This window comes from Mesocricetus auratus, unplaced genomic scaffold (genome assembly GCF_017639785.1).
Source record: "Mesocricetus auratus isolate SY011 unplaced genomic scaffold, BCM_Maur_2.0 Super-Scaffold_100013, whole genome shotgun sequence".
Classification (NCBI taxonomy): Eukaryota; Metazoa; Chordata; class Mammalia; order Rodentia; family Cricetidae; genus Mesocricetus; species Mesocricetus auratus.
In genome coordinates, this window is record NW_024429196.1 from 6,549,863 (window position 1) to 6,564,606 (window position 14,744).

A 14,744-nucleotide genomic window follows, 5' to 3' on the forward strand; every position below is an offset into this window, starting at 1 on the left:
ACACACAGATACACAGACACAGACACACAAACACAGAAATGCATGAATATACAGAAACACACACATACAGAGCTACACACAGGTATACACAGACACACACACACAGACACATATACAGATACACACACAACACACACACACAGATAACACATGCATGCATACTCAGACACAACACACAGAGGTAACACAGACACGTACACATACAGAGATACACAAACACAGACACACACACACAAAGACACACACACAGATACAGATGCACATACAGCGATACACACAGACATAGACAGACAGACAGACAGACAGACACACACACACACACACACATACACACACACACACACACTAAAAGCAGAGAAAGCTTTATTTATAGTGGCCACAGTGGGAAGAGTCTATCCTCGGGAGGCTCAAGTTTAGATAGCTTTTTCTTGGTTGTTTTTTGCAGACAGTTGGGCCTGGAGCAGGCTAGGCAAGCACTCTACAAGTGAGCTGCATTCCCAGAACTCTCGATTTCTAATTTTGACACAAGGTCTCACTAAGTTACCCGGGCCGGTCTTGATTTCATGATCCCCTTGCTTCAGTCTCCTGAGTCACTGGAATGACAGGCTGGCACCACCAGGCCAGGCTCCCTCCAGCCCTCTTGTTCGTGGGAAAGCCAAGCCACAGAATGCGTTAACAAACAGAGAAAGGCTGGAGCCTGGGATTGGGTGGGGGCAAGTGGGAAGTGTGAGATTCCTGCCGCAGACAGGACACTTCAGAGCTACAGGCCGGTGATCCTCTTCCTAGCCTGAGGCCAAGCTGCCTGAGACAGGCGACTTCTCCACTGGATTTAGCTGTCCTGCTCTCACTCTGGCAAACAACGTTGTTTTATGTTCCCACTCCCACCCCAGGCCTGCTGCTGGCTTGCCATTGTGAGATGGAGGTGGGAGTTATGTACTCTAGTCTCAAGCCATCAGCTAGTACCCTGTAACCTAGCGACCCATAGTTCCCTGGACCAGGTGAGTCAGAGGACGCACGAGGACTGTCCAGACCTTTCATCCCTGCCATGAACTTCACACACTACTGATGTACACGGGCGTTTCTGCCAGCCTGCTCTCTTTGTAAAGCCTTGACTCTTTTCTCCCTACCCCCCGGTTTTTGTCACTCTTGCCTCCCTGAGAAAACCAGAAACAATGGTATCTCCTCCTATTCAAATAATGTATCCATTTTTATTGCCTCAAAAGGCTTCCCAAACCACCCCCAGAATCCCACAGCTAGAGACAAGCAAGCATATTGAGCTCACTGTCTGAGGGTCAGAGGCTGAGGGTCCCAGCAAGACTTCCTGTCTCCTGGGAGGCTCATGAATCCAGTCAGCTGGCATGTAGCATTAGGGTGACTGGCTGTATGCCACTCCTGTTCCCCGGGCAGGAGAGCTGCTCAGCGAGCAGGTTCTCATGGCAGTGTCCAGGGAGAACAAGGCCACCTCAGTCATCCACTGTGTCCCTCTGGCTGGTCCCAGATCTAAAACAGGGTTACTCTTAAGACAGCTGAGGGCCTGAGAACTGACACCTGAAGAGTGGAGCTGTGTTCATCTGAGTCACCTCGAACATACGAAACAACCTCAGGGAGAACAGGTTCCAGGGAGGGGCCTCTAGCACAGCCTAGTATTAAACACCCATGTTTCAGCTCCCAAGGCCAGAAACAAGGTCTGGCTCACATTGTCCCTACTTAGCACCTGTCAGTCACGTATTTTCAATAAGGCAGTCTGCTTCATTCTATTTGGCTTTTCTTTTTGACAACTTGGCCACTCAGTTTCCTTGCCCTTGGGTAAATTCTTTCCTTAGAGATTCTGAAAGACTCGAGCTCAAGACTAGGGAAGAGGTAGGTTGAAGGGTTGCATTTTACTCTGGAAGCTGGGAAGGAAAAGCATGGACTTGGATCCAAGCAAACCAGGTCTTTCTTCAACTCCAACCACACCACAGGCCTTGGGACCCTCTTGTTCATCTCTGGCAGTTCCTCAATTTAATCTCATTTTACCATTTTTAAAAGCAATTTATTTTTATTTTATGTACACTGGTGTTTTGCCTGTATGCATGTCTGCGTGAAGGTGTCAGATCCCCTAGAACTGTTGGAGCCACCAAGTGGGGGCTGGGATTGAACCCAAGTCCTCTGGAAGAGCAGTCAGTGCTCTTAACTGCTGAGCCATCTCTCCAGTCTCCATTTTTATTTTTTAAATTAGTTTATTTTTATTTTATGTCTATGAACATTTCGCCAACATGTATGTCTGCATACAACATGCATGCAGTGCCCAAGAAGACCAGAAAAGGACATCAAATCCTCTGAAATCCCTCTGAGTTCCAGACAGTGGTTAGCTACCAGGTGAGTGTTAAGAACTGAACCCAGATTCTCTGGAAGAACAGCCAGTGCTTTTAATGGATGAGCCATCACTCCAGGCCCCAACATTTTATCATTTTTCAAATGTCTCTGCCCTGCTGGATCTGATGATGTCAACTATGGAGAGACTGAAATATGAAGATTCAAAGTTCAAGGCCAGCCTGAGCTACAGAGGGAGTTCAAGGCCATTCTGGACAACCATCTCAACATGGAAACTGGAAAGAGGGCTGTGAATATAGGTCAGTGGAAGGATTCTTGCTGGGACACACACACACACACACACACAGAGAGAGAGAGAGAGAGAGAGAGAGAGAGAGAGAGAGAGAGAGAGAGAGAGAGAGAGAGAGAGAGAGAGAAGAGAGTGTGTGATATCTATTGATAAAGACAAGAAAGGGAAATATGTCAAAATGAGGCCAGGTTGACCTAAAGGAGGGGAATTTGGATGATGTGTTTACTACTGTGGTAACTGGAGTTCTGACATCTTCTGAGGAGGTTGTGGCTCAGCAGCGGGACACTTGTCCAGCATACAAAGCTCCTTTGAGGCCCCATTCCCTTAGGGTTCTCACTTCACACTTACTGTCTTGTGAAAGTTTGGCTGTCCTTGGCTTACCTGAATTGGTTTGAATCCCATGTCTGTCTGTCTGAAGGCTTTACAGTGATGTTCTGTAATGATCAGGCTCTCAGTCCCATTTTACCCAATTCCTTAGCATTGCCATTTCTCCCGTCTGATGGTCTTGGATCAGCTGTCTTTGTTCAGTCTCCAATCATTGTTCTCTTCTCCCTCAGCTAAGGCTGGTTCACCGTGAACTCTTCTCCAGAAGGTAGCGACCTGAGCAAGCAGCCCGGTCTGTGCCTTTCCTTAGGGAGACTGTCCCTGGCAGAGCTGCTTCACTCCCCTCTTACCCCCCCACTTCTGTAAAGGTACATCTCCTTCCTGTTCCGCTGCGTTAGCACCCAGAATTCTAAAATGTGCCCCCTAAACAGCTAAAACGTTAACAGCTGAATGATCACATTTAGTGTTCCAAAACCCTGGAAGTCCAGTGACCTCTGCAACATCTCCTCCTATTCTTCAGTTCTATGCATCAATTCACACAAAGCTTGCAAATTGTCGTGAGGATGCAGGGCCACAGGATGGGTTTGTGGGTAAAAAAAAAAAAAGCACTTGAGGCCAAGCCTGATGGCACGAGGAGAGAACTGCCTCTCACAAGTTGTCGGCCGACTTCCACACATGTACCATGGCCCGAGCATGCCCACGAGGTGAATTCACGCACATAAACACGAAATAAATGCATAAACCAATAAATAAATAAATGTAGTTTTAAGATTGTTTTATTTTATGTGTGTATTTTGCCTGTATGTCTGTGCACCATGTATGTACCTTGTGCCCACAATGGTCCCAAGAAGGTGTCAGCTCCTTTGAAACTGGAGTTACAGACGGTAGTAAGATGTCATGTGGTTGCTGGGAATTGAACCCTGGTCCTCTACCAGAGCAGCCAGTGCTCTTAACCACTGAACCATCTCTCCAGGCTCATACATAAATGTACCTTCTAAAAAATAAGAGAGAGGTAACAGGTCTGATTTCAGGAAATTGAGGACTAACCCCAAGAAGTCAAAGGCAACCACAATGTCCCAGCTAAAGGAGGTGAGGGGACATGCGTGCTTTAGAAGCTCCTGCCCCCACTCCTCAAGACAGAGCTCTGAGGCCAACAGTCCATCCATCTCCCCAAGATGCTGGCCTTCACTCACCAAGATGCTTGCCTCACCAGCTCTCCTCTCCTGTATATTGGCTTCAAGTTTAATAAGCTAGTGGGTCATTGGTCTGGTGACATTCCTACCTTGTAAGAGTCTCCAGATTGGCAGAGTAAAGACCTGAGACACTGGTCAGCTGTTGTCCAGTCACAGTCTTGTCTGGAGAGTTAAGGTGTGAGAAGGACAGACCAAGAGACAAATGGTTATGCCTTACTCTTTCTGTTGGAGGCTGATGCCACTTCTATACCCTTGGTGAAGGGACTGTTGAGCCTTTCTACCCCCTCCCACAGAGAGGCAAGGGCCTCATTTACCCCGGCACAGATTTTTTTTTCTAGGACATGATCTCATTTTTCTCGGTGAAAGGCTTTTTCTCAAAATGCACATTTCATTTTCCATTATTTAATGGATGCACGATGTCCCAGTTTCCTTCTGAGTGAGTTCATTCAGTGTGATTATATAGATTGTTCCGAGTTACATGTACACACCAATAAATCTCTACATGTTCCTTTTGGCCCAACAGTAATAAAAATACAACAAGCCACATGTGTCTGGGTTTCGTTTTAGTGCAGGAAAGTTTCAGTTTGGAAAAAAAATCTTATAAATAAATAAGGGGCCAGGGACGTCATGCAGTGACAGCCGTGTGTCTCCCCTTTTGAGCAGAGTTTGGCATGAGTAGTTATCAGGGCACAAGCACGGACTATGGGGAGGATGGAGCTTGGCTGGAAGGTAAGGTCAAGAAAAATCTATTCTCAGCCGTTGTTAAAAAGTCTAGCAGACGTCTTGGGAATGCAAGCTTTGTTGTAGGGACTGTGCGTGGGGTGCCACCTTGCAAAGGACATTGAGCTCCTCTCTGCGTTCAAGGAGGGAAAAGTGATCATTTAGAGTCCGGGGGTAGAGTGTGGTGGATGGTCAGGACTTGGAAAATTACTCAGAAAAAAATATTAGCAGGAAGGGCACTCTGGCTAAAGCAAGCCAGCAAACTAGAGTGGACAGATGTCACCTGGTGGGGGCCGGGGCAATAGAGGAGGAACTTGATTTGATATAGGCACGGTCAGCATGTCTGTGGGAGAGTTCTCACTGGACTGACTAAGCAGATGGAGGCCCAGTAATAGAGGCATCACTTTGAAGAGGATTCTGAAGAGCCAGCCATGTTTCCTCAGCCCTGCACCGTCCCTACCCACAAGGAGGATGTTCTCTACCAAGCCCATTCTTGCTTGGCCAGCGGCCCTCACAAGACTCTGCCATTAAGTAGCCAGAAAGCAGGTCCAGAGACCCATGGAGAGTCTTTCCATCCACCTCCTGTCCCTGTGCTGGCCTTGAGAACACGTCCTGAATTCTTCTCTTCCGCATTGCGGCGCCCTCCCACAGCTGTAGCAGAGGCTAGCAAGTGGCTTTCTCAACCCTCAAGCCACAGCCAGAAAGGCCTCTCCTGCAGAGACTGCATTCTCCAGCGCGTTGGGGAATCTCCCAGCAATAAATACATCCGGCTCTTTGGGCATCACTTGGCTGCTGCCCTTTGTCTGTTGGTTCCATTCCACATTCCTAGGAGGGCAGAAGAGGCAAGTGCAACCGGACCCACCTTTCCGCACTCCGCAAGACCAAGTGGGGTTTCTGTACACTACAGGTACCTAGGCAGCCAGCTCCCTGTGAGGGAGGGCACATCAGTCAGAGAGAAGCCCTGGGAGAAAAGAAGAAAGCAGAGAAAAACTCCCATTTCGTCAGACCTGATGGTGGAGCAGGTGACAGCTGGTGAGGTGGCACAGCATTTGAGCAGAGGCAGGACTGGTCTGTACTCCAGGAAACCAGCAAAGGCAGAGTGTTTGACGTTCCGTTCCTCATGACGCAGCAGGAAGTGTGAGCTAATGAGCACCGATGTTGCTTGTGTAGGGGACAGGGATAAACTTGGTGGTGGTGGGGAACCAGAGAATGTAGTAGGCCTAACAATAACCTCTAAAGTCTTTCAGGCTCTAATCCTAAAACATTGAAAATGGTGGTGGTGCACGCCTTTAATCCTGGCACTAGGGATGCAGAGGCAGGGGCCTCCATGAGTTCAAGGCCACCTTGGTCTACACAGCAAGTTCTAGGACAGGTTCCAAAGCTACACACAGAAATCCTGTCTCAAAAAAAACAACAACAAACAGACAAACAAACAACAAAACAAAACACTGAAAATACTGTACTACCTGAAAAAAGACATTTAAAATTACAGACCTGATTCTCCGGGCATTGGTGGTACATGCCTTTAATCCCAGCACTTGGGAGGCAGAAGCAGGTGAATCTCTGTGAGTTCAAGATCAGCCTGGTCTACCGAGTGAGTTCCAGGACAGGCTTCAAAACAATACAGAGAAACCCTGCCTTGAAAAACCAAAAAAAAAAAAAAAATTACAGACCTGGGTGGGGCAGGAGGGGAGGGAGAGGGAGCTGGGATTGACATGTGAAGCAAGCTTGTTTCTAATTTAAATAAAAAATAAATAAATAATATAAAAATAAATAATATAAAATTACAGACCTTTGGGGCAAGAAATGTAGCTTAGTTGGTATTGAGAGCTTGACTTGAGTGCACGAGGCCCGGCTCGAGCCCCACACCACAGAACCCAAGTTTGGTTACATGCCTGTAATCCTAGTGTTCGGAAGTTAGATGCAGAGGATCAAAATTTCAAGGTCATTATCAGCTACGTAGCAAGTTCCAGATTGACTACATAAGACTGTCTCAAGAAAAAGAGAGAGGGATTCTGGAGAAGACCCTGAGTTCCCAACACCAACATGGTGGCTCACAATCACACACAACTCCCATTCTAGGGGATCTGACACCCCCTTCTGGCCTCCAAGGCTCCCTGTAGTCACATGGCGCCCATACATATCCTCAGGAGAACACCCATACACATTCCATTTAAAAAATAAATATTAAAACATAATTTAAGAAATTAAAGGCCTTAAAACTAACAGGTTATACTAGACTTTTCTGTGTGAGTTTATCAGTGGGGAAAATGAACTCTAAACTAGATGCTGCAGTGCCAGGTAGCAAAACCTAAGTCAAGATGCAGAATGACCACACTGATTTCCAATAATCTGTCTCTCTGAAGAGCTAAAGAATATTTATGGGGATGTGAAAATATTTAGCAACCAAGCTAAAATTCACAATCAATTAAAATGCTCAGTCATGCAGACAAAGCAGGAAGATACAGCCCATAATGACAGGGAGATCAATCTTTTAAACTGACCCAGAAGTGACCCAGAACATGAATTAAGAGATAAGGACATAAATAGTGTTCTACAGTGTTCTGTGTGTGCACAAAGCTAGGGGGAAGCTGGAACAGAGACAGGGAAAAGACAGGGAACCTCAGCTGACCCGAAGAGATGGAAACCACACTGGCTTGGGTGAGAAAACGCACCGGATGGAATGGGAAGCAGACAGAGAACACAGGAGCACATCTTCCTCCTGCAATAGGGTGGAGATGTTGAAGGAAGCCCAACCACAAGAGCACAGTGCACACAAAGGAACAAGAGTAAGGATGACCACAGGTTTTTCATCAGAAACACTGTGAGCTGTAGGAGGCTGGACCAGCATCTTTAATACATTGAAAGAAAAAAGAACCATCTAGAAGTAACACCTTGTACTGAATCTGTGGTTTCAATGTGTGCCCCGAGGTCTCCTGTATTGAAATCTAATCCTTACTATAAAGTATTTAAGAAGGTAGGAATGAAGGGTCTGGGGGGATGGCTCAGTGGCAAAGTGCTTGCTGAGCAAGCTGGAGGACCCAAGTTCGATCCCCAACACACATACAAAGCTATAATCCAAGCTCTTGTGGACAGAGCCAAATGGATTTGCGAGCTCATTGGCCAGTCAGTCTTAGCTCAAATGGAAAGCTCCAAATTTAGTGAGAGACTCTGTCTCAAAAACTAAAGCGGAGAGTGCTGAGGCAGAGGAGTTCCGTGTGACCACAGGGTGCGGGATGGCGGTGCAGACACACTTCTCTCCTCTGGGGTATGAACAAGGAGCACTACGTGTTGTGCCCAAGTTGCAAAGTCCCCAGAGACCACCAGGAAGACATACCCACTAAACTGCAAAAGCAAGGTTTAATGATTGTTCACCCACCCATGACAGGAACCACATATAGCAAGCTGACCCAGCAGCCCCCAGAGGGAGTGAAGTTCCCTGTCTACTGTTAGATTTTATAGACAAAAGTTACAGGATTACATCAGTAGGTATGGGTTGGTTTCTGATTGGTTGACATTTGGAAACAATCAGGAGAATTTCTCAAAGTCATATTTTGCCATGAAATACCTGTGTACAAATTATTTTCACTGGTCCGTGCTGAGAGGGAACATTCTGTGGTTTCTATAGCATTGTCTTGATACTTGTAGGTTGATGGGGAAGTCCTGTGTATATGTCAATAAAGCACTGTTGGCCAATAGGGAAGCAAGATAGGTGGGACTAGGAGTCGAGGAGTATTCTGGGTAGGAGAAACACAGGGAGTCATCATGTAGCCCACCAGAGAGGTAAGATGTCCGTCTGGTAAGAGAAATACTTAGATGGATTAAATACTAAGTCAGAGCTAGCCAGTAAGAAACAAGCAAGGCCAACAGCTTCATAATTAATACAGCATCTTATGTGTTATTTGGGGACTACAATGCGGCAGAGCCTAGGCGACTGGTGAGGAAAAACCAAAACTGCTGGCAAAGAAAAGGCTTCTCTCTACCTGTTGTACATAGATATCAATAGTTTTCAGAACTATATCCTGGAGACTACAGGAGAGGTTTTGGTCTTCCCTGGAATTCCTTCGTGTTCAGTTTTGGCCCTAGGCTCGGTGGGGCCAGAGGATCTGGAGTTTCCTTGTGTCAGAGGCATAGGTGTCTTTTCTGTAGCCTGTCATGGTTGCTAAAGCAGGGGGCTGAGTGAGGGTCTGGTTCCTTTATTTCTAAATTATTAGAAGTGAAGCCCTTGAGTTTAGTTTACCCCTTTCACCATGGAAGCCCAGACACCAGACAACAGCAGACTAGTGACTGAAGTGACAGGACCTGTAACCAGGAATGCAGAGGAGCTGAGGAGCACCCAGTAAGTCTGAGCAAAGGCAGGCGAATGTGCCAAGGAAGTCATAAAGAGGGACTGGAGGCAGGGGAAAGCCAGGGTGTAAAAAGACTCAGTGTCACAGAGGGGCTTGGTCAGGGGCTGGGGCTACATGCACCTTCCTGACACTCCTATTTCAAGTTCTGGTGAAGTTTGTTGAGAACTGATCATGGGAATAATATCATAATCCCAGAATGTATGAGGTGGACTCTAGGGCACAAGAGGACCAACTACATCCGTATAGCGAGTAAGATCCGGCAAACTCCTAAGATGGTGGTTCCCAGTGTTGTAATGGGAAGGAGAAGAGTTGAGAAGCTTCTGGAAGCCAGGTCCTGTGTGACAGAGTCAGTTCTTTAGACATCTTCCCTTGCTTGAGCTCAGTGTCTGGGGATGGGGCAAATCTTTTCTCCCCCTTTCCAGTGTCTCCATAGCTCAGTTAGACTTGGAGATACCTCCCCTAGCCTGGCCTTCAAGCCTTAGTGCTTTGAGGACTTCAGAGTGGCCTGGCGGAGGTCTCGGAGAGCACAGAGACCCTGAGTTCAAAACTGCTTCTGTTACCCTATCTTGTGTTTGCTCCCAGAGGCTCCAGTGCCTGCCTGGCTAGTTCCTCTCATTGGAAGGAACAGAACTTCCCCTCAGGGCACAGCCATGCGGACAAAGATCAAGGCTTTGTCCCCAACAGTGTTCCAATGCAGTTCAGGTGCCCTGAAAGTCTTTTGAGCTCTCTCCTCTCCTTCCCTTTCTCCGTTCTAAGAGGCCCAGGGGCTGGGAACATGCCCAGGTCACACTGGTAGCCAGCACAGCCTACTGCTGATTCACAGCTATGGTGGTGGGTAGCCTTCACACTGGCAGTTGGCAGGCGTTCTTGGCTCTCAGTAGAATGACGCTTTGTTTTCACAAAAGATCCAGAGGCCTGAATTGGGCTGGCACCAGTAAACTTGGTACCCTTGCCCAAGTCACATGCCCTCTTTTCCTGAAGCCCTGGCCTCTCAGTGCACCACAAGGCTCTGAGGTGACAGGATTTGGGGAAGTTGGGAGCCACTTCCAAATTTCAAATACCAGGGGTTGGTTCTGTATGTCCCACCAGGCAGAGGCCAAAGGAGAAAATCTAAAGACCTGCAGAGACAGCTTCGGTCTTTGACATGAGCAGTTCATGCTCTTAACCATTGAGTCGTTTCTCCAAATGGAGAAAACATTCTTTTAAAGTAGTGTTGACTGGAAAGGTGGCTCATGGGTTAGGAATAATACTCCCTGGTGGCACATGTCTTTAATCCCAGCACTGGGGAGGCAAAGGAAGGCAAATCTCTGTGAGTTTGAGGCCAGTCAGAACGACATAGGTGAGACTTTATCCAAAAAAAAAAAAAAAAAAGTGCTGCTCTTGCAGTTCCCAGAGTGCACATCAGGCAGCCCTCAGTTGCCTATAATTTATTCCAGCTGCAGGGAATCCAGTGCCCTCCTCCAGACCTCTCAGGCACCTGCACATTCTTCCACACAGATGTCTCATTTAAAAAGAAATAAATATTTTTAAAATTAGAACGAAAGCCTAGGAGATGGTTCAGTGGGTAAAGTGCTTGCCTCTCAAGCCAGAGCATCTAAATTTAACCCTCAGAGGTCACATTTTAAAAAAAGGCAAATGTCGCGTGCGGTGGTGGCGCATGTTTTTAATCCCAGCACTTGGGAGGCAGAGGCAGTAGGCAGATCTCTGTGAGTTCAAGACCAGCCTGTCTACAAGAGCTAGTTCCAGGACACCCTCCAAAGCCACAGAGAAACCCTGTCACGATACACAAAACAAAACAAAACAAAACAAACAAACAAACAAAAACAAATGTGGTGGTATGCACTTATTTGTAAGCCTGGCACTGGGGAGGTGGAGACAGGCCAGCCTAGCCCACCTGGTGAGCTCCAAGCCAGTGAAAGACCCTGCCTCAGAAACAAAAACACAAACAAATAAAAACCCAAGGTGGAGTGGCCGAAGAGATGGTGCAGCAAGTAAGAGCCCATACTGTTCTTGCAGGGAATCTAAGTTCAGCTCTTAGCACCCATGTCACCCAGCTCACAATAACTGTGACTTCAGCTATCGAAGATCTGACACCCTTTTCTGACTTCTGAGGGTACCTGTACTCATGTACACATAGACATACATGTATGCATGTAGTTTAAAATATAATAATTAAAAACATATTTAAAAACAAGGTAGATAGTGTGTGAGGAATGGACTCCAGAGGGTGTCCTCCAATCTCCATGCATGAGTAACACACACACACACACACACAGAGTAGTGCCCAACAGTTACCCATAGTACTATCAGAGTAATTTCCATATTCTTCCATAGCATTTATTTATTTTTAAAGATTTGTTTATTATGCATACAGTGTTCTGCTTGCATGCATCCCTGCACACCAGAGGAAGGCACCTGATCTCATTGCAGATGCTTGTGAGCCACCATGTGGCTGCTGGAAATTGAACTCAGAACCTCTGGAAGAACAGCCAATGCTCTTAACTACTGAACCATCTCTCCAGCCCCTTCCATAGCGTTTTAGACTCTCAGAATCAGCAGGATCCATTTCTTCCACCTGAGATGAACATCTTTACTAACCTCTTCTTGAATTAAAAAAGAAAAAGAAAAACGTGTGTGTGTGTGTGTGGTGTGTTAGTGGCATGACTGGAGCATGCTGAAGCCAGGACCCGTGCACGGTACTGGAACACTGAATGATCCGTCAGTGGTGGGGGCAGTGGAAGGAGGAGTACCTAGCAACCTCTAGCAACATGCACTGGGGACAGTGGTACCATTGGTTCCTGTGGAGGAATGATTTTACAACAAGTATCCCAGAACCAGAGAATGCAGGAGGGTGCTATAAGGCAGGGAGAGAGCAGAGGGCAGGATGGTCCTCCACTAAGAACTGAGTCTCATGGTCCAGCAGCCGAGTACCGGGGGACAGACAGCATCTCATCGGTGCATCCTCAGATGTTCATGGTCAAGATGATGAACTGGAAATAAAGCAGGAGGTGAGGGCTTGCTCTTCCGAGTCTGGTCTAGCACAGGAGTGGGCTCTGTTGTTTATGTCACAGGAACTCTGCTGGTCATTTTCCCTACAAATTTGGACTTCTGACTCAATGTGAAACCTTTTTTTTTTTGTTTGTATTTACAAGACAGGGTTTCTCTGTATTGTTTCGGAGGCTATCGGTCCAGCCCGGCCTCGAACTCACAGAGATCTGCCTGCCTCTGCCTCCCGAGTGCTGGGATTAAAGGCGTGCGCCACCACCGCCCGGCTGAAACCTTTGTTTTTTTTTTAAGTTTAAATTAAAATAAAATTGGCGGGTGGTTTTAATTTATACAAATTAAAATATATAATTATTTTATGTATGTGTGCATGTGTGCAGACTAGAGGTTGATATCAAGCATTTTTCTTCCTACCTTATATTTTGAGACAGGTTCTCTCACTGAACTCGGAGCTCACTGATTGGCCACACTGACCAGTGAGCTTCAGAGAGCCACCTGCCCCAGCCCTCAGTACTTGGATCACAGATATAAGCCACCAAACTTGGCCTTTTACATGGGCTGCGGTGGGCTCAAACTTGGATCCTCATGCTGTGTAGCAGGCACTTCACACACTGATCCAGCTCTCCAGCCAAATGAATTTTCTAAAAATGCTCAACAAACTTTCAGGACAGAGAAATGACAATATGTTGTCTCCACCAGGATCTATCCCGGGCGCATGAGCTAACTTGTTGGAGCTCATTCCCTATGAGGGGGTGCCATGCTCAGCCTTAACGCAGAAATAGGGCCTTGGACCTGCCCCAATTTAATGAGCCAGACTTTGTTGACTCCCCATGGGAGGAGTGGATGGGGCGGGGCTAGGGGAGAGGCGAGTAGAAGAGGGAGGAGTGCTGGGAGGGATAACTTTGGTTGGAATGTAAAATTAAATTTAAAAATAAATAAGCATAAAAATAAGTCTAAAAAAGAAAATATGTTTTCTCCCAGTCGATGGGGACAGCCTCACAGAAGCATCTTGGGTGGGGCAGTGTGAGTGTGCTTGCTTTTTGGTGACCCCCCTTTTTTAGATAAAGGTGACCTGACCCTCTACCATAGTGGAGCTGAGGGAACGAGAAGCAGGATGATGGCTCAGGCTCAGGATGATGGCTCAGGCTCTTTGTGGGAAAATGAACTGCTATGGAAGCAGCCGGAAGCGTTTCATCTCTCCCCTTCGTCCTACCAGGCTTGCTCACATTCTCACAGAATGTCTGTTGCCTCCACACGTTCTGTCTTGGGCACGCAGCATGAGCAGACACACACAGCTCAGTGAGGACACACACAGCTCAAAGGGTTACACCGAGGATCGTACTGACTCGGAGTGGGCACAAACAGCAGCCTCTACACTGTGTAATTGCCCACTGTGAGCGCTAGCCCTGCCTGGGGCATCCGGTAAGCATTATAGAGGGTTCATACTCCCCTGGACCCTGGCTGGGGTCCGCTTGGCCATACCTCGTTTATGTTGAGGTGGATGAAGTCCTTGTTCTCCACACTCAGGGACTGGAACACCCCTGGTGGAAGAGAGGAAGCATCATATTGGAGACAAGACCCGGGGCAGGTTTAAGGGTTCCTGGACCACTGGGAAGTCTGTGGGTAGCTGCTCCCTCTAGTGGAGACCAGATTCCCTGCCTGGAGACCGTTCCTGGCCCAAGTGATTTGGGAAGCCACGGTCTTCTCTGGACCCCAGACTCCCACTCCAGAAGAGATACAAACAAATCTTGATTAACAAGGGGGAGAAGGGCTGTGCCAGAGCAAAAAAGAGAAAAGGGGGACTCCATAAATGCAGTTCTGACCTGTTTGGATGCCAAGTCTACCAAGCAATGGCGACAATGATCTGTCACTACATTGGGCACTTCATTATGGACTGGGGAACCCATGGAGGTGAAGGTTAGCTAAGACTTTTTCTAGGGGTGTAAAATGTATGGCAATTATAAGACCACAAGAATTGGGACATATTTGTTTGAGCATAAGGGACAGAGGATGACTGAGCTGCCCTGGACACATTTGGCCACCCTTTGGAGCTATTTGTAGAGGGAGAGTGTGATAATGAACCCCCTCTTTAGAGCACCTATATACATGCCTCCCTGCTTTCTGGTATAGCAGACCTTGCTTAAAATGATTGAGTGTATATCTAGGGCTTCCAGAGGGACAGCAGGTGGTGGTGGGGGGCAAAGACTTTCCTTCTGTGTTCTGTGAGGGAACTCGATCTGAAATGGTACCTTTCCTCAGTAAGAGGCGTGAGACCTGCCTGCTCATATCCCTTCACAGCCTGTAGGTGTGCGATGAATGGCAGCCACAGGACAGAGTTTGCAGCCATTCCTATTCTGTCTCTTTTGATGACAGGACATAGTTATCTGCACAGACCCCACGGTGGCCTCTCTGTTCTACATCTACCATATTTTCCCCAGGTTGATTCTTACATTCTCATAGATGGGGACTGGAGACCCTAGCTGGGCACTCCATGTCCCCAGGGGTCAAAAACACTGTCAGCTCTCCTGCACACTTTTGGTTCCCCTGCACACA

General features: G+C 47.3%; 1 protein-coding gene across 3 annotated transcripts in view; it reads right to left on the minus strand.

The window, feature by feature from the left end:
- Positions 1-11,511: 11,511 nt before the first annotated feature.
- Positions 11,512-14,744, minus strand: part of Capn9 (calpain 9) — a 48,091-nt gene continuing 44,858 nt past the window's right edge. For all 3 annotated transcript variants that reach the window (XM_040755318.1, XM_040755317.1, XM_040755319.1), the window contains 2 exons: positions 13,674-13,732; positions 11,512-12,178 (listed from right to left, as the gene is read on the minus strand). In XM_040755318.1, the coding sequence (XP_040611252.1) occupies positions 12,138-12,178; positions 13,674-13,732 (100 nt within the window). In that variant the 3' untranslated portion in view covers positions 11,512-12,137. The remainder of the gene's footprint in view (positions 12,179-13,673; positions 13,733-14,744) is intronic.